This window comes from Gigantopelta aegis, chromosome 14 (genome assembly GCF_016097555.1).
Source record: "Gigantopelta aegis isolate Gae_Host chromosome 14, Gae_host_genome, whole genome shotgun sequence".
NCBI lineage: Eukaryota > Metazoa > Mollusca > Gastropoda > Neomphalida > Peltospiridae > Gigantopelta > Gigantopelta aegis.
In genome coordinates, this window is record NC_054712.1 from 48,651,818 (window position 1) to 48,677,639 (window position 25,822).

Below are 25,822 nucleotides of genomic sequence, written 5' to 3' on the forward strand. Positions count from 1 at the left end.
CTGACCTGGCCTGACCTAACCTAACATGGATTTGATTTGCACATAGCAACTACCTTGATTTATGTATGCAATATGATTTTTTATTTTATGATATTCTCAAATTTCTTTAGTGACAATAAATAATTTGATTATGAATGCAATTTTGTTCTCTTTGAACAGAGTTTAAAAGTTGGAAATTTCCTGGGAACTCTTCCAGTCCGAGCCCTGCTCTGCTCATACACCTGCTTCAACGCGGGAGGCCATGATTATTACGGAGTTGCCTTTCCCTAGCACTTTTCTCTCACCATGCAGGGGTAGCCATTACAAAATAACACTGGTGTTTTGGGTTAAAGGAAGTGATCATCCCAGCAGTGGAGTACATCCAGTATATATCACAGATGTGGGTCGAGATTGGTCAATACCAAGATTATCAACATCTCAAAATGGGTCTCGAGTACCCATACAAGGTGGAATACAATGATCAACTGGAATACAGTGGACAACGTACAACAATAATTTCAGCAGTAAATTATCAACGATATAAGTTACACAATAATTATATGATCGTGCACTTGTTTCTCTTTTTAAACTGGCTTTCTGTCCATCACAACACTGAACAACCTGTTTCTAAATGCAATACAATAGCATGATTTGACATCCATATTCAGTGCTGGAATTAAGATGCATAACGCTATTTTACTTTATTCCTTAATCTCATCATCTAGTGTAAATGTCTGGTACTCGGTCCGGGTCGTGTTTGACCCTCGAGTACTCGAGTCCAATATGTTGGACTCGTGGAGGCCCTATAACCTCTTTATTTCTGTTTAACCCAAAAGTGTGAACCTCATTTTATTGGAAGATCTGGTTGGGACACGCAAAATGAATCATCATATCTCAGACATTTTGCGGGGATAATTATACGAAATTGGATTAGGCACGGCGGACTTGTGGAGGCCTTACTGGAATGAAGAAAGGAAAGGAAGGCAATATGAGTTTAGGGACAACTCAGCATTTTGGGAAAACTGGATATTTGGTGTCTAACATATATGGTTATACGTGTATATGGTTATTGTGACACATTGATTGAGAGAGGAAACCCAACACTGACACACAGGCTACCCCCAGACCTGGTCCATCAAAGGCAATCACTCCTACAACCAAATCACACCCCTGGCGAGCGCTCTGCCACTGAGCTACATCTCTCTCCAGGAGTGAAGAAGATGCATAACAATTACTAGTATTTAAGCTGATTGCAAAATACTGTTATCAGTTGGGTGAGTGTCCAGTAAACGTTTCAGTTAAGAAAGTGAACTTCTTGGGTGAATTTATTTTGAAACCAAATTAATATTTGACAAACAAGAACTTTAGTCTTATCTGTCAACAAGTGGAGTTAGGAAAAAACCAATACACTGAAAACAAATATTGCTAGTTTGATGTGATAGAACACAAAAGTTGGTTTCAAGACATTGATCATTAACAATAATAAGAACTGATGGCAAAGTTCAGATCTTTTTTGATGTCCATTTGATATCAAGGATGCATTTAACGGGAAGGGGATGGGGTACCCTGCTCAGGTCACCATTTTGGGGGTGAACTGCACTTTACCAATATTGTCCATTGCTCATATTTAATATGAATATTTCAGCTTAAATACAGGATTTGGGAAATGGGGAGTTATAGGCCTCCCCATGCTTATAAAACTGTCGAGATAAGACTTGCTTAAATCTGTGGCGACTTGCTAGTCTTGAATCACGTTTTATGAACACAGACTCCGACCCCCCCCCCCCCCCCCCCCTCCCCCCCCTTCCAGTGTTTTTGCCAGAAAGAAAATGTTGGGTATGGGACCATGGAACTGAATGCAACCACAGTCAACAGGGGGTATGGGAGGTGTCCCCCAGAAAGAAAATGGGTTACATTTAGTGGTTAGGGTTAAGAAAATCATGCAGTAATGACAAGAGTAATTAATTTTGTCCAAAGGTTTACTCTAAAAAGAAATCTGCAAAAACATTTGGGTATGGCACCATACCCATTTTACCCTCTGGCAGAAACCCTGCCTTCATAAAATTTTGTATCTAGACTGTTATGTGCTAAAATAATCGGTCAATAGTAGTGTTATGTTGATGGATGGCGATAGCAGCATTATTCATGGGACTGTCCTAAATAAGCAAAATTAATGTTTTCAGCAATGTTGGCTGCCGTGTAATGTTACATTTTGTGCAATTATAGGTACATTATATTTTAACAAGTTGTTTGTATAGTGTTTATATCCAATGTGATAGATATATAGATATATATTGATGTAATCAAATCTACATGTATTGAGGCATTGCCTCTTTTGTTACAAAAACTGTGATATTTTATGTTGTATGTTTATTAAAAAGAAACCAAAAGGTTTTGTGATCAGCCGAATTAAAATCATCAATAAAACATGCCGGCTTGTTATTCAAGTTAATTTGTTAATGCACTACAAGAAATTTGCTATGTTCACATGTGTGAGGATTCTTTATGAGCCTTAGCGAGTTTCAGACAAAATGGTTTATCTCGAGGGTTGGTTTTTTTAAATTTTGTCTTTCCTATTTATATACTAGTGCACTTACAAAAGAAAAACAACATATCATTACTCCTCGTCTAGAGAGTGAAGAAAGCCAATCACACCACAGGCTACTGAATATTGGCAAAGGATCTTTTAACTGCATGCATATACAGAACTTCGTTTACGTTTCAAATAAGAAGTGAAAACAACATATCATTACTCCTCGTCTAGAGAGTGAAGAAAGCCAATCACACCACAGGCTACTGAATATTGGCAAAGGATCTTTTAACTGCATGCATATACAGAACTTCGTTTACGTTTCAAATAAGAAGTGAAAACAACATATGTGAAGTTGTGTATTTATTATATACCTTCTTTTATGTTTTACAAAAACGTTTTTTAATTTAACGTCATAACACCACCTTGTTAAATCTATTATCAAAACTCCTTTCATGGATTTACTTAACGTTAAGAATCATACTCTGCGGCAGTCTTGTATAATGTTTCAAATATGATGTGACGTTATTTGTAAAAGGCACAAACTGCAGTAAACGGTAAAAGGGAATTCTCCATTTAAAAGTTCCGGTCCATATCACATGTGTGATACAAAATACATTCATTACACGGTTTCAAAATGTCTATATCACTATAGTAAGATTGAACAGGTATGTAATAAAGGACAGTACATGTGTGAAACATGGGGGATGATTTGTGAAACTTCACCGAAGGCTATCTCTCTTGGGACCCATCGCACTTCAGACGAACACACTACCACTGAGCTAAATTCAAGCCTTGGCTTAGTTTAGTTTGTTTTGTTTAGCCAGAGCACCACAACTGGTATATCAAAGGCCGTGGTATGTGCTATCCTGTCTGTGGGATGGTGCATATAAAAGATCCCTTGCTACTAATGGAAAAATGTAGCAGGTTTCCTCTCTAAGACTATATGCCCAAATACCCAGATGTTTGACATCCAATAGTCGATGATTAATTAATCAATGTGCTCTAGTGGTGTCGTTAAACAAAACACAGGTTTTTTAGTTTTTTGTTTAATGACACCACTAGGACGTATATTGATTTATTAATCATCGACTATTAGATGTCAAACATTTGGTAATTCTGACGTATAGTCTGAGGAAAACAGATCTTTTATAATTATGCACTTTTTCATAGACATGACAACACATACCACAGCCTTTGATAAACCAGTCATGGGGCACTGGTTGACAAGAAAAATCCCAATCAGAAAATGAGTGGTTTAAATTTGATCCTGTAACCAAGTGACCTCGGGCGAGTACTCCCACTGAACTGGATCCCCCAACCCCCCCCCCCCCCCCACACCCCTGCAACTACCCCTTGGCCAAGAGTAAAACAAAGAAAGCAACACACCAGTTGAAGAAATTGGTTTTATTTTAAAATCATCGTATATAAAGCTTTGTAAAATTTTCGGTGTAACATTCAACTAATATGTAACACTTAATTGGAGGGACATGATTTATCCATTTAAAAAACATATCAGACAAAATGATGGCTCTAAACCTCCATATGTAGCTCAAATAGCGATGTATTATTAAAAATACCAGACGCAATTCAACTATAAAAACTGTAAATAGGTTACAGATCGTTTCAAATTTGATGATGCGATTACATGTAGTTGGGGGGTGAAAGTATAATTTTGTTTAATTTAATTTTTTATGACCCCCCCCCCCCCCCCAAAAAAAACCCAACAACAACAAAAAAACCCACCCCAAAACTAATACTAAAAATTATACATCACCCCACCCCCACCACTCCTGCGGTCATTTTTGGAAGAACCTTATAATGGACCACCAAACAAATGAACATTAAGCTAAAAAGAATATGGTAATACATAATACTGTATACAATTATTAACATGATTATGCAACTCCTTAAACACATGCTTTATTGTTGTTGATTCTGTTTCACAGGGTATTTGAGGATAGAACATGAGAGGTTAACCTTCCTAGTTCACCTATCTTTGACTAGTTATTGTATTGCTTAAATTATTGTTCTGTTGTGAAGCCTAATTTTGTTTTTGAAATTAACATAAGCGTACAAGATGGAGGGGCAACTACCCCCCCCCCCCCCCCCCCCCCGTCATATTTAGTACAGACAAGGTCATTGGTTTGTGAGCATCAAATCATCCAATAGTACTGTTCGCTAAACCAATGCAGAATCTCACTGAGAAAATATGGAAAATATTTTCCCTGTTATGAATGACCACTGGGATAATATCTTATATTAAACCTTGACAATTAACCATGACAGTCGGCAATACTTTGGAGATTTCTGCCGTGTTTTCAATTGTTCATGACAAACTGACAAATAAAACTCCTCTCTTACAGCAGGGGTAGAAATTTAATAAATATTTCCACTGGTCTTGGTAGCCTAGAAAAGTTACCAGTCCCCCAGAACAATCACTAGTCGTCCTACTATTGGGACATCCTGGCAAGATGAAATCTATGAGGGTTCTAGAAAACTATTATGGAACACACATTAACTATGTAGTGTATTGGTATCTTGGCAAAATAGCCCAACAGTCAGTATCTTAAAATTGGGTCACATCTGCTTAGAATTAATGGCCCAGAGAACTACTATACTTCAAATTGTATTCCTTGCCTGGGCCTGGGGTGGGGGGGGGAGGGGGGGGGGGGGCGCGCGAGCATTTGCTTCTATTCCTGCTTCTATCACAGTAACCACAAAAGTACAGTGGAAAATGCCACGGAGACTACATATTTGTCCATGGCATATTTTTGTCCTTTTTTGGACATTTTCTTAACTGCCAAGGATTGACATGTCACACAGTAATGAGTACTTGTTATTTTATCACAGATCAACAACTTTTACTGCAAATAATATGTGTAAGACAATATATATACAAAAATCGGTATCATACAGGTGTATTAGTACTGAATAAAATATGACTTAAAAACCACAAAAGGTTAATATTACAAACAACAATGAATGAAAATGATACACGAATAACAGTATAGGAGAAACTTGCAGGTGCCTTATATTCTCATTTTAGCAAGCAGTGAAAACCATTTTACATGCGCTTTTTCCACAGACAGGACAGCAAATATTGCATTATTAAAAACCACATAGTGTATAATAAACAATTTATGAATGAATGTTCAAAGATGACTAACAGTAGTATATATATTTTTTTTTTTTAAAGCAAATTAGTGACTCAATTATTAAGTTATAATGAGAAAAAAGCCAACATATTAAACCAACATTGTACTATATATTCAAATTTTTAGCAAGATGACTAACAGTAGTATATATTTTTTTTTTTAAAGCAAATCGGTGACCCAGTTATGAAATTGTAATGAGAAAAAAGCCAACATATTAAACCAACATTGTACTATATATTCAAATTTTTAGCAAGAAGTGAAAAGTATTTTACATGTACTTTCTCCACAGACAGAACAGCACATACCACATTATTAAAAACCACACAGTGTATAATAAACCAGTGATGACTGAATGCTCAAAGATGACTGACCGTAGTACATGATATAAAAAAAAGCAAAATGGTGACCCAATTATGAAGCTATAATGAGAAATAAGCCAACAAAAATAATGGAGTTGATCCCATATTAAACAAACATTGTACATATAAGTTGCTGCTATAGTTGTACTATATTAACACATAAAATGGCACTTTCATAGTATTCTATACTCGTTAAAATTAATTAGGGGCCAATAAATATTTTTGGCATTTTTCTTTGAAAAATAATTTTACAACTTCTCCTATTGTAAGACGTCAGCAAGATTTGTGCGTGTATCATGGGTCATATTTTACTGATACAATGTTTATAAGTTATCTGTGATCAAAACATGCTCAAATAATATGACACTTAACAAAGAATTGCCAAAATGTGTACGGACCCTTAATTAATTTTACTGAGTATGGGGTGGCATTTTATTGTTGGGTTCAGATAAAAAATTTGTCCTAAATTTTTAAAAGATAAAATTGTATCTTTGCCCTGATAAATGCTCAATTCCCATAAATCTATACCTACACAATATGCACAGTCACCAGTTTAAATAAAACATTGTTCCCAATATTTATTTACTTAACATATAATTATAAAAACAACAGTTTTCTAAATAAGACAACAAAACATAAAAAACTCACAAAGACATCACTGTAATGCTGTAAATTTATATTACATACTGGACTGACTCAAATGAGGTCGAACTGAACCAGGGGCCTAATTCACAAAGGTCTCTTAGGCTCTGCTAGACAACAAAGCATCCTCTTTGCAAGTCTTTTAGCATTGCACTGCGAGATCGCAAAGTTGCGAGAGTTTAGTGAATTAGGCTCCAAGCTTATTTCAAAAAGTTTATTTTACTACTGACATGGTATCACTTTACTTTACCCTGTCATTATGAAGGGTGTATGTGGCGGCGTGTCTGTATTCTGAAGGTCCATTATTCCTGACTATCCCAATCTCTGACCCTGACACTTACCCAAATCCTGGAGACAGCCCATGCTGCAAGATTTGCATGTTCACAAATAACAAAATTGGACAATGTTTTATGCATGTTACTCATAAAGTTTCAGAATTGCGTACCTTTGGAATAGCAGACCTTCAAAATAGTGAAATGTCTTGATTGCATGATAAATACTGTTAATAGGGTGATTTCACTAGATACAAAATGTGTAAACACAAAAATGTTATCATAATTTTATCCTCAATGTGGTGAACAGATGAAATAAGAAAATGTTGTATGAAAGGCTATAATAATACATCAGAACAATATAATTTTTCTCCATTATTTGATACAAATACAAGTTAGTGTTTATTGTAAAGAAAAACATCAAACCACAACTACCTCCAAGTGCAAAACAGTCATGAGAGAATGTATTACTCAAAAGTATGCATGTAAAATATATTGTCCTGCAACAAGTACCGTAATTAATGTTGTCACCATTGACGAGTGGTACCTGGGAAACAATCTATATTACTGCCCATCCTCTTCTCTGCCCACTTTAAGTTTCTAACAATATAGGCCTACTGCCACCTCATAAAAACATCTTAAAATCAATATCGACTTGCATGTAAAAACACTATGGGCCAAATTTACAAGGCCTGTTTATGTCTTACATGCATGTACGTGCAACTACATATATTTACAATGCTTAAACACCTGTATTTAAGAAAAACAGGCTTCGTAAATTTGATATGAATATAAACCTAGACTTACAAAATGCATATCAAGTTTATGATGAATATAAGCCTTTACTTCAAAACTGTGAAATATTAATGTGCACAACATAAATATTGTACACAAATTGAAAAATTGTGATTTTAAGTCAAAGTTTAAAGTCCAGGTTCAAGACAAAATATTTTAGTACAATCTATTTACATGGGTAAAACTTCAGTGCAGACTTTAAAGTTGATTACACATAGGGCCACGACATAAACACTTTCATGATCTCTCTTTCACTACACATATTTTATATGAGCAAGATTCTAATATTAAATTCAGTGAACATTTCGGTCAGTATCGTGTCATGATTTGTTATAAAAGTTCAAGACATCAGTACACAATTTTAAAATGTTGAATAGTACTTGCTAATCAATTTTCACTTTTCCAATTAATTAGCATTTGTCACTAATTAAAATCTTTTATTTGGGCCTTGAGTCTACACTTAAAAAGTTTTATAACCTCTGAAGCTTTATTTAAACATTTTCATGATTTCTATTTATATAAACATGTTAAACATTTTCACTGTGCTGAATCAGCCTTGGTGGTGTCGTGTTTAAGCCATCGGACATAAGGCTGATAGATACAGGGTTCGCTGCCCAGAGCAAGTTTTTAACGACTCAGTGGGTAGGTGTAAGACCACTACACCCTCTTTTCTCTCACTAACCACTAACAACTGACCCACTATTTTTGACTGACAGCCCAGATAGCTGAGGTGTGTGCCCAGGGCAGCGTGCTTGAACAGTAATTGGATATAAGCATGAAAATAAGTTGAAATGAAAAATGTACGAAACTGTGCTGTGTTCCATTTTCAGCATGTTGTAGATTTTATCAATTGTATAAAATGCCAACTGATCTTATTTTATATGAACATAAACAGTTTTACTGTACTTGTTCCATGTTTTGGATGATGTAATCAATAGTGATCAGCCACACGTAGTTCTAACTGATATCTTTTTATATGAACATAACCAGTTGTACATTTTCCTGTTCAATTTTCTACACAAAATTATCAATTCTCATCAATAATATTTAGTCCTATCTGACACTCTCTTCATATGAAAATAAACAGTTTCACTGTTCCTTATTCCATTTTTTTCAACAATCACATTTTTTGCACAAAATCTCTTTATATGAACATAAACAGTTTCACTGTGCCTTGCTCCATCTTCTGTGCGACGTTATCGATTCTCAGCAGTTTGACATGATCATCCTTCCCGGCGTTGAAGATCCTGTAGATCTGGTATGCGTCCTTGTGCTTGATGGCGAACTGGATCTCTCTGGCAGAGATCGCGAACTGCTGCTTCGTGTCGAGCAGCGTGCTCTTCACCTCGACGAACACAGACTTCTCGTCTTCCCCATCTATGATGACAATCTCGAAGTCGTACGGCAGTCCAGACTCTTCCGCCTCGTTCACCCAGACGATACGCGTGATGTCCAGGTTCACCTCCCGCTGCTGTAGCAGGTAGTTGTGGACAAGGTGCTCCCCCCACCGACCGATCACCTGCATCGTCGGTTTGTCCGCGTCCGACTGGACGGGCATTTCGGGGAGCTTCAGGGTCGACCCGCTGCCCAGTTCTTCATAGATTAATTCACTGTCCGATTCAGTCCAGACTGGATCTGTTTAATAGAAATGAATAAAAAATGCTTCAGAAATAATTAGGATGAGTATATGAAACATTATACCAAATTTTGTTTTTTAATAACATTTAAAACTGATAGCATAATATTTTGTTTCTTCATGTAAATGCCAAAATAAAAAGAACAAAAAGCTTTCTATTTATTCTATACATCTCAGTAATAAATACATTCACAACATTTCAATTTTATTTTTGCATCTTCCTGTATTTTCAAAATGATTCATCAGTCTACATGCAAATAGCCTGAGATGAAAACAATCAACAAATCCAGTATGTCATGGGGCTCAAACTTAACAGTGCCATCGACGGCAATTGCTGTAGTTATGATACGTATAGCTGTAGGTCACAAGCTTTATGGATTTTATACTGGGGAGATGCCCATAAGTCGTGTTTTGGGATGGGGTAAAAACCAAAAAAAGAAATGTTGTTATTGGGGGGGGGGGGGGGGGGCATGGCTGGAATTTTATTAAGTCAAAGTGGGCGTTCTGCTCAAACTGTAACTTCCCCGGTGTTTGTGATTACCTCTGAAATAGACTGGTCTCTTCGGACTGATTCCCAGCTCAGTATCACTCTCGGGTGGTCCACGTTTATTGGAGGCTGGGATCGGACTCGCTTCCGTCCGCTCCCCGTCAGCAGGTGCTTCCCGTTTATTGCCGTCATCTGGGAGAAAACAGAGAACATAATTCATACAGGACTGAGTAATATTTATTGTAAGTGCTAATGTAGAAAATGGCAAATAGACAAAACTCTCATACAGTGAAACATGTCTAAAGCGGACCCTGGACAAACAGAAATTTTTATAAAAACTGGCGAAGTTTTATGGTCCCCAATTTTTTAAATTCTAAAACTGTTCCCCTCTAAACACAGGATCCTGTCTAAATCTGATAAATATTACAACTATTTACCTTTGAAACAATTTTAATCATACAAGTATATTAGAGAACTGTGTTACAGTATTTAATAACACACTCGAATATAAGGAAAGTAGCTAAGTCTGTACCTGTTGGTTTAAATATATTTATTTGCTATTACAGTAATAATAAAACAGTTTTTGGACTGGCCAACAGGCTGACGCCTACATGTATATTAAGGGAAAAGGAAAAAAGAACAAGAAAAGCTAGAGAAGTAAGATCAAAAGAGGACGAATGGTTGCTAATATAATATTTTGTTACTCTACTTTGGACACAATGATTAATTTTCTTCAAAATGTTTACTTTTAATAATGAAATGTTTTTTTATTTAACGAGGCACTCAACACATTTTATTTACAGTTATGTGGCGTCAGATATATGGTTAAGGACCACACAAATCAGTGTTCTTGGTGGGTGAAAATTAAAGGAGGGCGGCCGCGCAGCACAACACCTTTCAAAAAAAACCCAAAAAAAACAACGAAAAGCAAAAAAACATTTTTAATGGGTGGGGGTAGAATTTGGTGGTTACCATGTTGTTGTGTGTTGATAGACTTTGTGGAAAGACATACTCCTTATTTTGCCTACAAAAAAGTTTATACGAAATACAAGAAGACTCATCTTTTAATTGAATTGAAGATGTTATCGATCTGATATTCACGGGCAGTTCTGGTTTTGCTGAACCGATCAAAGTTTTAATATTATTATTTTAATAAAGATTTCAAGATATACGTGAAACAAAAAAGACGTTTGTGTGATCCCTTTATGTCGAATTATTATTTTTTTATTTCCATCTTCATCGAATGAATCGATCGCTGTCATAAAATATTATTGCCAACTGATGAAAAGTAGTTTCGTTTTTGTAATATATTATTTGGCACCCAAGTTGAATGATTTTAATGCTAAACACTACCACTTCCGTTGTTTTTATAAGCGGTGATATCCCCCCCAAATGAAAAGTTTACAATATGTTATAAAGAACTGCTGAATAAACAGAATGACAGAAAGTAAAAATCATCAGTTACAATCAATTATATCTGCAACCGAGGACAAAATATCAGAAGACGGTTAGTGGAAACAAAACACAGAGTGACCGTTCTGATCACGTGACAAATTTGGTGCCAAATAAGTGGGAGGTTTTCAATCGGAGATTGCTGAATCCATTAAAAAATAAAAATGTTTTCATTGCTCAAATAAAATATAACTTTTATTGTGTGTATCAAACATACAAATGGATACAGGCATGGGACAAAATAGAGGCTGTTAAAAATACTGTTAAATTACGTTGCGGTAACTGTCGTAAATGTTTCGTCAATTGATTTTTCGTACACAACGCGGCTCGTTTCCTTTGATGTCCAGTGTGCAGACTGATCATCATGGGTTTGTTATGTGTGGAAAAATAGTGTGCATTTGGAAATAGCAGAGATAGGAGCTGTAAAATATAGTAGGGGCTGGAAAATAAAGAAGGGCGCCGAAAAATAAAGGAGGTGGAGAACGTGAAAGGAGGGTGGCAAAATCCAATAGCGGGGAGGGCCGCCCCGCTTAAATGGAGCAGCGAGAAAACTGCAAATATTGAGAGGAAACCCGCTGTTGTCACTTCATGGGCTACTCTTTTCAATTAGCAGCAAGGGATCTTTTATATGCACCATCCCACCGACAGGATAACACATACCACGGTCTTTGATATACCAGTCGTGGTGCACTGGTTGGAATGAGAAATAGCCCAATGGGCCCACCAACGGCGATCGATCCCAAACTGACCACTATACCACTGAGCTATTTCCCACACCCTATTAATAATGAAGTTATGAACAAATTTAAACATTAAAACATTATTTTGGATTCTGAATTTTGGATCTCCAAATGACAAGGTATTACAATTATAATTAAGGCAGTTTTCAAGATAGATACTACGAGCTACATTGTACAAGAGCCAAAAAGCGTAGAAACTATTCAGTCTTCAGTTGGGTGCACACATGCACACATTGGTTTTTTTGCTACAAAACGTGCAAATTTGTGACCGTTCAAATCGCTAATACCCAAGCAGAATCGGCAATGCAAAATAAAAATAGGATGGTACATCGGGATTATTTAGTTTTATGTTAAATATATTTATTTCCTAATGTCTGTCTGTACCTTTGTCAGTGACCTGTGGTTGTGGAGCCCCTGGCTCTTTAAAACCAGGACCTCCCGAGTCTTTACTACCAGGAACAGCCGAGTGTATATTACTAGGACCTCCTGACTGCCGGTCACCGGTGTAATGGTCACCTCCTTCCTGGGCAGAACGCTTAGACTGTCTGTCCATTTCAGGCTCTCCCAGCTTCCTCTTGCCTACAGAAATAACATAAATAATACAGGTTATTTTTAAGCAATATTTATTAATGTTTGGGCATTGGGAATCGACCAACAGGCAATAATTTAATATTCACACACACACAGAGAGAAAGAGAGAGAGAGAGAGTGTGAGAGAGAGAGAGAGAGAGAGAGAGAGAGAGAGAGAGAGAGAGAGAGAGAGAGAGAGAGAGAGAGAGAGAGAGAGAGAGAGAGAGAGAGAGTGTGTTGATTTCAACAGTATTTTATTTTCTTCAAACATGTTAATACAAAAAACACCATTTTAAAATCTTAAGTAACCAGATATCACTTCACATTATTTTTATTTAGAAAACCTGCCTGAATGAAAGCTTTGGTTTCAACAATATTTATTGCCATTCAAAAACAGTAGCAGTCTGAGGATTAGCCAACAAGCGAAAACTTTGATTAGCAGATCTATACACTAATTACTAAACATATAATGTTAAAAGATAATTAAAAAAAACCCAGTTTTTTTCTTTTTTAATTCAATTACTTTTCAGTTTTGCATACTTTTCATAATTTTAATTTTTAATAGCAGTAATGAATATATACAAAACAACTTTGATGTTTACTAAATTCATGTAAAAAAATAAATAAATTGTATGCCATTACAGTAACTGTATTATTGGTTCATTTAAATAATATAAAATACTAGTATAGTGCTACAAGCTAAATATTTATATTTTATTAGTATTAATTGTTATTTTATAAAAATATTAAAATCTATACATTTAAAAAATATATTTAAGATTATAAAATTAAAATTAATTTTGCTAATGGGTCATGCTCCTTCTACATTAACAGCAAAACAATCATTTAGTGTTGATCTCCGTATACTGTTAACTGCTCAGTAAAATAACAAAGAGACTGATCCCTATAGATGATAACAGGTGAGTAGTATTAACAGAAGATCAAAGACTCATCCTTACAGGTTATCAGTTGTAACTGAAGATCAAAGACAACTACCAGCCAATCAGAGTTCAGTTTGTGTCCATATTAATAATTAATGAAGTCAGGTGACTTTCAACTCCCAATGAAAAACAACTTGACTATTTACTCACAAACTGAATACTATTCATATTGTATGGTATAATACTGGAGATCCCGTCACATTGTCAGTTGTCATATTTCCGAGTCACAATAATTATATCACCTGCCAGTATGTGTTCAGTTTCTGATGTCAGTCTGTGTGTGAGTTCTGACATCTGTCCGTCAATGGGAGGAGGAGTTTACCAGATTGTCCAAGTATCTGATGGATTGTATCAGTTAGTTTCCTCCACTGTTCCAGTGTCACAAGGTCAGTTTCATAACCTATACTTTTATTAGTCGTGTGCATCATTTCGATCTACATTATTTCTGTTAATTTATTCAGTCATTATTCTAACAGTACTTATTTTCACATTTTCACTAAGTTAACGTGATGATTTGATTGGTCTGTTACACAGTTGCTAATTTCTCTATGGTCTTGATAAAATAAAAAAAAGTTATTAAATAAATAAATTGTGGCAGTTTTTTTATTAAATAGAATTTAGATCTCATCTTGTTATTTATGCAATTTGAAATCACTTAAGAAAATATAGTACGATTTTTCAGGACACATTTTGTGTTTTTGAATATACTTCATTTTATAATTTTTGTGGTAAAAACAAATCATCAATGAAATCCTCTGTATAAACAGTTGGAATTGGTTACTAGGTGTTTCCTCTAAATCTTTCCCTATATTTTACAACTAAAATAGAATACATTTTGCACATCATTTTCATTCCACATTTATTGTTTAAACAATATTTATTTCACAATGGATTGGCAAACAGGCCATTGGCCTATATTAATGCCTCTTTACATACAATTTGTTACATACAATTTATAATATACACATCAGTTGACATGTTCTTCAGAGAATTAGAAAGAATTACATAATTTGCATTCAAACATAAAAACAAGTCTAAATGACCATTAAATTAATATACTTGTCCATGCATACACGTACCCACGTACATAAATATACCCGATTTCCTAAGATTAACTTACATCAGTGATTCTCGCCCACCGCCCACAGTACAGCAGCCAAACTTGCAAGTGACAATGTGATGTAGGATAAATGGCTTTAAGAACGTGAAGTGTTTTGACAATTTGAAAAGTTATGAATAGATTCTGTTATACGTAAATTAAGGTCCAGAGGGTAATCATTATTACCATATAGCACTGTATGGAGATCAAAACCACCATTATAAAAATACATTGTTGTACGAATGTTATCATATTCCACAATAAATCTAATTTTGTCATTGTTTCTAATATGTAACTAATGTCTAAAATTACTTAATTATTTTTAACATTTTATTTAATTTTTTGTTTGTTTATAGGGCTACCACCTCTTTCTATATTTTTTAAACTGAATAAACATTGTTTTTAAAACAACTCCCTGTCATGGCTTGGTCAAAATATCCCAGTTTTGATCACAGATAGGATTTTTCATAATTAGACAGGTAATGTTTTGGCACTTTTGTTTTATTTAGGATTTATACATTCCATTTGTAATCTATGAACTGTTATTCATTAAATTTATATATATTTTGAATTCAATGATTTGGAAGTATCTATGAATTGATAAGGTGTCAAATGGCAGATTTGGTCTGTCATCATCTGAATTACATTTTCAAATTGTAGGGAGAGGCCTTGATATAGGCATTTTGTATTGAAGTATAACTGTACACCAATTTTAGTAAACGTATGTTAAAATATGTATATCAACCAGTACCATTTGTAATGGTTAAAATTATTTTGACAGGAAAACAATTGTTTAATTGCAGAAAAGCACAGTCTGAAACTACATTTAAAAACAGTGCTGTCCGGTGTATCGGCGCACCTAAGCATTAAAGACCATTTTCTATGTGAACACTGTGAAATAATAAAATGTGTCTCTCACCGATGAAGAACTGCATAATCTGAAATACGCTACAAATTGTTTTATGTCTGTAGTAAATAAACATTTTAAAATGGTGCATAAATGTAAACACCCCCTTGTATCTAAAACGATTTGCATGTCCGGTGATTCGGCGCAGTAGATGTGGATCGGTGACCCCGCTATTTATAAACTGCCCATGACCTCACTTTGTAGCCCATAAACGCTACACTATTGTCCCAGGATTATTTTAGTACTTTTTTGTTTTGTCTTGTTAAAAAATATTACTATGAAAATGAACGATCACACATGACCCATCTCGTGATCAGTTTCGGAATCGTTTTCTTGAATGGCACAGTACTGCAGATGCATACATGTTCATTGTTGTGCATGGCTAAGATGCCCACATGGATTTTTTTCTCCGGTAGATTGTGCACACATGTGGATGTTATTTCGCTTTTATTATTATTGTTATTGTTATTATTATTATTTTATTTTTTTGGGGTAACAATGTGACAATTGTGAACTGGTAAAGTGTAAAACTTTTGTTTTGTTTGCATTTGTCTGGGTTTTCTTTTTCAGTTTAAATAAAAATAACTGAACAAAACAATTATACCGTTTACTATAATTTAAAAAAATGCTGGACTGGTTTTAACATTCTTAATATCAATAAGGATGACCAACTTCACGTTTGTATACACAAAAGCAAGCAGGTGACTGATTTATTTTGAAATTATAAGTATTGATTTTTCTTTTAAAAAAAATATTATACCCGAAACAATAAATATGTTGATACTTGATTAAACATTGAAAATGGAAGTGAACTTTAATTTGTTAAAAACACCGACAACATGACAACTTCCTAAGCATACTTGAGCAAAATACCAAGTGCGCCGATACACCGGATACGGTTGTATCCGATTGTAAACTGTCTGCTGTTCAAGAATTAAATTTGTCCAGAGCATCATTATTATTCAAGAGAACACATTTCACAAATGTAATCGTAATTTAGTTGACACACACATTAAAAATGCAAAATGCAACATGCAACACAGCTACTACATTGATTTAAGTTTTGAAGCTTTTAAATAACTTTTTATTTTGTGTCAAATATCAATGATCATAAAATGATAAATGACATGTCGGAAGATATTGTTCTAGTAATATATTATATATACAACAATGTCAGAACATATTTCACTGAAGGAAATTAAATCGAATTTTATAACTAAGATTTATTGAACTATTAATTGTTGAACACTATCAGTTGGAAAAACGAAGATAATGATAAAAGAAAAATATCAGCAGCAGCATTGTTGAGTTGAAGAAAAAGGAAACAGAGAGTATAGGAGTAAAAGATAAAAATGGGTTTACATGCAATATTAAAATTAGGATTACTTTATATAACAAATATAGTTCACAATATGTAAACAAAGGTCACTTTTGATGATAAATGTGTCCCCTATATGAAGTGTACAATTTAATTTACAGTTTTGGGTCCTCTATTCAAAGTCTTTTGAAATGATAAACTGGTCTGAAGTAACAACAATCCTTATAACAAATGTAATATAATGTGTAACAGAAGTCAATTCAATGTCTGGTTTATTAACTTTTCCTTGATTTTTTTCAGGTTTTCTTGTTTCCAATGAAGCTGAATCCAGAGAATCCCTAAATATGAGTGTGTCCACGGATACCAGTCTATCCCCAAACACCCGTCTATCCCCAAACACCCGTCTATCCCCAAACACCAGTCTATCAACAAATACAAGTACCCCGGATACCAGTGGATGCTTCAACCAGAGTTTCCAGGAGTCACTTGATGCTTTATTCAACTCCATCCACCCAAACGATGACGAACCAGAAACCACTGGTAAGTACACTACACAATACTGTCAACTTAATTGCAAATAAATCCAATCTGTTAATAATAACTGTCATCCTATATTATTCAGGATACATCATAACACTTAGGCCTAAATGGACAATTTTGTGATCATCAGTTTTACTTTGAAAAAATCAAAGGCAGTGACCAGGTAAGGTCTAAGGTCGACTACAGTCACTTTTCGCACCCTTGTTTTGGCTTCGTACACCGTAAATAAAACATATCCAATGGTAATTTTTTATATGATATATTTGACAAAAGGTATTTTTTATTTCTTTCATCTTTTGAAACTTAAAATTAATATTTTGTCCAGAATTATGAAAAATAACAAAATACCAACCTGTAAACAACGTTGTCCGCTTGTTATAGAAATTTGACAGGGGTCAAGGTTAGTAGACCAGTTTTTATTTTAATGTGGCGAAGCATTGTAATAATATAGCTAATTCTGAATTTGAATGATGTTAGTATTCCAACGACGTCAACTTGAATCGCCATACAATAACCATACACTGGGTACATGACGTTTCTGTTTTAAGAATGCTGGACAAATTCCAATGCAAACTTGCTATTGAAATTTGTTTTGTTTGAACATCACTAATGCATCGGAATGTGTTTGAAGAAAATCTTGTGATTAAAAAATTGAACCTTTTACGAAATATGGCTTTCAAGATAAATTACGGTAAGATATGTTATATTTATTGTGTATGAACCCAAAACAAGGGTGCGAAAAGTGACTGTCGTCGACCTTAGTTTCAAACCGTGAAAATGGACACTAAGTTTGGTCAATCTACAAAGCTCTAACACATTTGGATAAAGTACCAATAGAGTGAAACTGGGATATGTGACGTTGAAATGGGAAAATACCTTTAAAAATAGTATCGAATCGAATTATTTTAGTTTCTGGTATTAGAAACACCAGGGCCCGTGATAAAATAAAAGTTTTAGAGTCCAGACTAAATCTTTAATGACGTCATATGCATACTATTTGTATGGCACTTTCATGACATTAGTGTTTCAGTCTCGAGTTTTATAAGCACCAGGCCAGGGTGACCAAAAACATGTAATGTCTGCTTTTAGTTATCAAAAACTAGGGTCTGTAATGTTTTTCACCTATATTACACACTGATGTTTATCCATTTATGCTGCTGGATTTGAAATACATGTATCTGAGTTAAATTACTTAAGATAAGAAATACACTTGATAAATACAATCATCGTGTTCTTTATTCTTTCAGATCAGCATACACCAGAAACAGCCGCAGACTATCGGTATGGCGACCTTCTTGTGAACAATCATCCACCACAGACACCTCCACCTTTCAGCAACATCCCCCTAGACAGTCCCCTGGCGTGCCATCCATTTTTTAGCGCTCTCAGAGACACTCTCCAGACAGACTGCCAGCAGTCAACCCTGCCTAGCAACCTCTTCCAGACACTTGGCAACCACACACATCACATGACCCTCGAGGAACATAGTCTCCAGGTCAGACTCCAGAAGCTTCAGGAAGCAGACGTCACTGAGCGAGTGCGAGAGTTGTCTACCCTGTTTGAGCTGCATGTGTCGAGTATTGAGCAGGAGAGGGCCGAGTGTCTGGCCAATCAGACGTCTGCACAGTACAAGACTTGGCTCAACTCCTACTTTGATCATCAGAAAAATCAAGTACGTTTTCTCTTTCTTCTAAGTTCTAATAAAAATTGTGTGGACCAACTTCAAAAATATAATTTTTATTATCAGTTTAAACCTTTTATGAATTGAACAGACATGGCAATATTTATTTTTAAAATATTATTATCTTTTGTAATAAACATTTCATTGCTGGTAAATAATATTAATATGTTTGATGGTTTAAAACAATTTTATTACCCCAGCAGGCACTCATGACGGGGAAAATAAAAATAATAATTTCTCACTGAGAAATTATCATGCACTGGTCTAACGAACAATACTATTGGATGATTTAAGGCTTACAAACTAAAAATTATTTCACTCAGGATATAAATTTGATAATAACTGGTAACTATCCTCTATTTAATGATATTTTATAAAAAAATAACTAATTTTTGTTCAATTCTATTAAAGTTAATTACTTTAACACCTAATCCCCTTTTTGCAAATTTAGTTTTGTGTTAATTCTATTACAAACACCTGAAACATTTCACTGAAAATAAATGATTTTAAGACTTCAGTTAAAAATAAGAAAGTTCAAAAGATGTATTCAAATACTATACATGTAGCTACTACCAGTAATATTAATCTTTATTTAAAGAAGGTGACACATTCAATACATATTAAAACTAGTCTCCAATATGGCCTTTTCTTTTCTCTAAGTTACATCAAACATTTAACTGATAGTATATTAAAATATTTGTTTTAATTTTAAATTTTTTCCTCCCCCTCCCAGGTAATGGAGAGAGTTAAGCGCAGTCTACAAGTTCTGGAAGAGAGTACGAAACAGACTTCTAGAAGTGAGACCAGAATCGGAAGCGGAACTTCCTGGATGTCCAGTGTTCGGCAGAGACCCACGCTGTCAAGGAAGGCCATACAGATCATGGAACAGTGGTACCAGTCAAACCTGCAGAATCCATATCCCTCGGCAACGGTTGTTGAGGCCATGGCTCTTGCCGGCAGCATCACGATAGGTCAGGTGAAGAAGTGGTTTGGAAACAAGAGAAACAGGGGAGGTAACACCAGATCGATGACAGAAATCGCCAGACGAAAGCATCGACTCCGACACAGTGGGAAGTGGCAGCTTAACACGGACATGATCGGCAACTTGGCTCATTACTTATAAAAGTGATACTATATTCCAAATCACTACTGAACATAAAGTGCTACTGTTTGATTGTTGATTCTCATATCTTGTAAAACTGTTGTGATTTTGTGATATTATATTGTTAACCACTGCTACTGTGTGATGTTTTTTCAGTTTTCATTATAAAACTGTTGTGATTTTGCGATACTATATTGCTAACCACTGCTACTGTGATGGGTTTTTTCAGTTTTCATTATAAAACTCTTGTGATTTTGCAATACTATATTGCTTAGGACTGCTGAACATTCAAGTGCTATTGTGTGTTTTTATTTTAATGTTCTCTTTAGTGAGATTTAGTGATACTATATTCCTGACCACTACTGGACATGGTTAATCAAGTGCTATTATTTGAATTATTTTATTTTATCATCTCATTTATTACAAAACTGACATGATTTTGTGATTTTATATCCTAACCATGACCAAACACTGTTATTCATGTACTATTGTTTGATTTATGTCACTGTTTTAGTTTTTATAACTACAGACAGTTATTTATTGTATTGCATTTCACTGTTAATTGAGCGAAGTACATTATGGATAAAAATGTATTAGTATCTACAGCAATTTATTTAATAACTGCTAACATTTTACTATGTCAGAATGTATTATTTATGGATTGTTTCATGTATTTACTAGATGTGAGTTAGTGCTAATGTGTATTAATATATGACTGAAAAACAACTAATATGTGTTATTATAAATTGTATGTAGATACATGTTATATTACTGAAATGTGCCTGGATAAAGTGCTATTTGTTACATATATTTTGTTGTAGAATAAAATTTGTATAGTTTTAAAATCTTGTTTATTTTGACATTTACTTGTATGACTTTCATTTTATTATAAAATGAAAACTCATATCACTTATAACAAATGAGTCACTTCTGTACAACCCTGTTACCCCCGTAGTATGTTAATTTGTGCTTATCCAACAGCAAAAACTATACAGAGATTACTTTCACACGTGCAGAGCTAAGAATGAGGAGGCCACGTTATGCTATAACATCATTCGTTGATTACGTGAACTCGTTAAGCCACACATGTGTCATACGGGTTATTTTCCCCTGTATACCTTGAACTATGTGGATAATATGCATTGGCAATGTTACTACTACTTACAATTACAATTACAATATAAAACTTGTTATAAACAGCCAAGTTATTTTTATCTAATTTTAACTGGTAATGTTTTGATACTACGTTTTTTTTTCTACTGTAGATATGTTCGTCTGCCACATGCATAATGTAAGTTATAGACATGCAAGCGTGGCGAAGCACATAGTTGGATGTGAGCACATGCTTGGATGTGAACTCATGCTTGGATGTGAGCACATGGTTGGATGTGAGCACATGGTTGGATGTGAGCACATGGTTGGATGTGAACTCATGCTTGGATGTGAGCACATGGTTGGATGTGAACACATGGTTGGATGTGAGCACATGGTTGGATGTAAACTCATGCTTGGATGTGAACTCATGCTTGGATGTGAACACATGGTTGGATGTGAGCACATGCTTGGATGCGGTGGAGTTATTTGACTGTGACACCAAGTTCTCAATTGTGTTGGTACACTATGTTGAAAAGTATTCAATAATGTTAAGAATTAATTTAATAACTTAGATTAGTTGTATAAAAAGTTCTTACTGTTATGAAAATATGCTACCCATTTATGAAATGACTGCTGTTTCATAACCTTTTTAGATAATTAATTTGTTTTGGAGTTGTTTATAGTTATCAATATTTTCATGGACATAACCAACAGTACACTAGGGAAAGATAGCGTCAATTACAATGTGCCATTTAAAAAACACAATTGATAAAGTCTTTAAAAAATGTTGATGTATGGTCTTAAAAGGATAGACGGAGGACTAAAAACACATTTTGCAGAATCATACCAACAGTACACTAGCGGTGGAGAGGGGTAACGACACTGTGTCACTTAAAAAACATTGATAAAAAGTCTTTACAAGATTTTGATATATGGTCTAAGGAGAATGGACAGAGTATTAAAAATTAGTTTGTAAGAACATACCAACAGTACACTAGGGGTGGAGAGGGTTAAAGACAATATGCCATTTACAAAAATATTGATAATTTAAAAGTCTTTATAAGATTCTCATGTCTGGTCTTAGGAGGGTGGGAGGTGTACTAAAAAGTACAGTTTGTATGCTCTTGAAAATGTTGATAGTTATGAATAACTTTCATATGTAAGCATATTTATTAATTACGGCTAGCAATCAATAATTTGCTAAATGAAAGAATGAATTTACCCAAAGCAAACAATAAATAATTGAAATTGAAATTGTAATAGTTTTTGCTTTACACTGTTATGCACATGGTGTCACAGAAACAGAGGTTAAAGGTTAAAGATGGATGCACACACGAAAACACTGCACAGATTTATCCAGGAGTTTTGTGGTACCAGTCACTTTCCACAAGCAATTGGCACAGAAAATTTCTGTGTAAATATTTTTAAAATTATGTCCGTTCTGATAAATTAATTTAACAATGGAGCATTGCATCATGTAATAGGAAAAAACCCACCATCCCAATTATGATTAACTCACACTAATTTTCCTAATCCAATCAGACATGGTACCCTGTAGGCAAATCCTGGACAAATCACTACACTGCAACCCCTGCAATTACCCACAGCAATCAGCAATGCCGTGGAGTTTTTAAATTGTCTTTGGCACTTTTGTTTTGCCTTAGATTATATTCAATTTTTTTCAATGACAATTTTTTGTTTTGCCGTGAACAATTTCTTAATTGCAGGGATTGCACTGACTACTAGCGAAGAAACTAGAAGCACAAGCGATGCACGTACGATTTTCACCTGCACCCAGGTCCTCCTTGTTGCCATGAGTACCAGTGGCATCCCCCGTGGCAGATTCCTGTCTCTCGGGTCTAATTCTACCTTCCTCGGAAGAGTGCTGACGCTTGATGTCTTGTGAATGCTCCCTGGTTGCCTCCCCTGGCTCCCCTCTCTCACCAGTAGAAGCTTGCTGTGAAGCAGGTCTGTCAATTTTGATATGCGACGGCAGATCCTGAAAGTCTTTCTGATAATCTTGTGGTTTCGGTGGTGGCCACATTTTACTCACTGGGGCTTTCTCACCATCTAAAGTGCAATATTAAGTTATAATATAACTATACTAAGCAAGTATGTCATATCATATTATGATAATGGCTGTAGCTGGAACAATATTTCACGAGAACCGTTGTTCTCACCAATCGATTACATGGTGAACAATTACATTGTAACATTAAAAGTACCATATATTAGTAATGAAAGTGAAAATCAGTTTGTTTTTAAATACATCTGAGCCACCAATGTAGCACAGAACCATAGTTCAAATGTTTTAGGATTAGGTAGGCCAAACTCATTGGTTACAAGAACTATATTCACATAACAATCGGTTACCCAAGTAAAACTCACGCGAACTAATTTCCAGTTACCTAAGATTTTGAAATATTGTCTCCTTGTGTAGCACAGCATTATGATGACAACATTTCATGCCATAATTAATACAATGCTGGGCTTTTTTGTTTGACTATTTCCCATCAAATAGGATATAAGGAAACAACAGCGTGTAAATATCGCGATGTGCAAAACTGTACCGCGGTTCATATCAAGCTGATGAAACATCACGGTATACCGGTTTATCGTTGCAGACCTAATAATGATCCAATAAGATAAAGTTTATTCAAATGTCAGGCAAGTAATAATATAATCATCATGGAAAGTTTACTATTGGTTTAATAGTTTTCACTCTACACATAAATTAATAAATAAATACACTATCAGGTTATAATATGTAGGAAGAATTCCCCACTTAATACAAGCAATAAAGAAGCGATAAAAGAAGGAAGTTACAGTCATATGACCGGGAGTGCACTTGTTTGAGGACAGGTAATGTTGAAAAGAAATAAGATTGTAACCTAAACTAATTTCAGAAATATTTCAGTTATCTTTTTTATTGCTGCTGCATCAAATAAAACCCACAACAATAAAAAGACTTTCAACCTCTGTAAGCTGTAGTTGTGTATTTGTGCCATTAGATGTAATAAAAGAGTTCTACCTCTTCTTGGTCCTGCGACCACTGAAGCTTGTGGCGGCCATGACGTCAAACCGGCTGGTCCCCTGGTTTCTCCGTGACTGTCACTGTTATCAGATGGAGGTACTTCTGGAGCATTCAATGAAAAAAAGAAATGCAGTAGATTGTAAAACAAAATTCCCCATATTACGTTAAGAACACTGACCTGTAAACCAAGGTAATGAGAAACCTAATTGATATATTGTGTATGCTGGTCCATATTCAAAGAGCATGCAATACAAATTATAGAAAATTTAATTTGTTTATTTCTAAGAGTGGCCCCAAAAAGTCTAAATCCCTCAAACATGTAGAAGCATTTGGTTCAATCCTTTCTAAGATGCTTAAATTTATACTTTTGTGATGCTCAGTTTTATAAGGTACTCTTTCTTGCCACCAACATCTCTTCTAAAAGCATACATATAAAAAAAAAACCAAAGAAGAATTTTTTTCTCATATATTTACTGAAATTAACAACTTCAAAAAGTCTGTTAAGTTTTTTTTTGTTTAACGACATCACTAGAGTACACTGATTTATTAATCATTGGCTATTGGATGTCAAACATTTGGTATTTTTTTCCATATTGTTTTAAAGAGGAAACTTAGATTTTTTTCATTAGCAGCAAGGGATTTTTTATATGCACCATTCCACAGACAGGATAAAACATAACAGCATTTGCTAAAACTGGAATGAGAAATAGCCCAATGGGCCCAATGATGGGGAATGATCTCATACAGACCGCGCATAAACTCAGAAATATTTTTCATTATTAGCAACAGATTTTTAATATGCACGATCCCACAGACAGGATAACACTTACCAGCCTTTGCTCTAACTGGGCCCACCGATGGGGAATGATCTCTTGTTATTTGTGTGTCTCACCTGGTATGGGAGTGGGTTTGACAACTGGGGGCGGGGCTTCCACTGGTGTGTGTCACCTGGTATGGGAGTGGGTTTGACAACTGGGGGTGGGGCTTCCACTGGTGTGTGTCACCTGGTATGGGAGTGGGTTTGACAACTGGGGGCGGGGCTTCCACTGGTGTGTGTGTCACCTGGTATGGGAGTGGGTTTGATAACTGGGGGCGGGGCTTCCACTGGTGCGAGTCTCACCTAGTATGGGAGTGGGTTTGACAACTGGGGGCGGGGCTTCCACTGGTGTGTGTGTCACCTGGTATGGGAGTGGCTTTGATAACTGGGGGTGGGGCTTCCACTGGTGTGTGTCTCACCTGGTATGGGAATGGGTTTGACAACTGGGGGAGGGGCTTCCACTGGTGTGTGTCTCACCTGGTATGGGAATGGGTTTGACAACTGGGGGCGGGGCTTCCACTGGTGCTGGCACCTCCCACGTGACCTCGTCATCAGGGATGTCATCGATGTCGCGGCGACTCAGAAGCTCATTGGTGCCACGCTTGTCATCAACCACAGAAGACAGCTCTGACAAAAATGACCTGCAGTCAGAAGAGGAAGGAATACTT

General features: G+C 35.4%; 2 protein-coding genes across 3 annotated transcripts in view; one reads left to right on the forward strand and one right to left on the reverse strand.

Moving 5' to 3' along the window:
- The window catches only part of LOC121388496 (leucine-rich repeat-containing protein 69-like), a 23,600-nt gene extending 21,194 nt beyond the window's left edge, over positions 1-2,406 (forward strand). Inside the window, exon 9 of the mRNA XM_041519851.1 lies at positions 160-2,406. Within this exon, the coding sequence (XP_041375785.1) occupies positions 160-270 (111 nt within the window). The 3' untranslated portion in view covers positions 271-2,406. The remainder of the gene's footprint in view (positions 1-159) is intronic.
- A 6,007-nt stretch (positions 2,407-8,413) lies between these two features.
- The window catches only part of LOC121388957 (protein NO VEIN-like), a 61,711-nt gene continuing 44,302 nt past the window's right edge, over positions 8,414-25,822 (reverse strand). Inside the window, exons 28-33 of one of the 2 annotated variants that reach the window (XM_041520508.1) lie at positions 25,632-25,795; positions 24,335-24,439; positions 23,092-23,373; positions 12,435-12,629; positions 9,913-10,050; positions 8,414-9,370 (exon numbers count right to left, since the gene is read on the reverse strand). In XM_041520508.1, the coding sequence (XP_041376442.1) occupies positions 8,880-9,370; positions 9,913-10,050; positions 12,435-12,629; positions 23,092-23,373; positions 24,335-24,439; positions 25,632-25,795 (1,375 nt within the window). In that variant the 3' untranslated portion in view covers positions 8,414-8,879. Of the gene's footprint in view, positions 9,371-9,912; positions 10,051-12,434; positions 12,630-23,082; positions 23,374-24,334; positions 24,440-25,631; positions 25,796-25,822 lie in introns of both variants that reach the window. The other variant, XM_041520506.1, reaches the window with a different exon arrangement.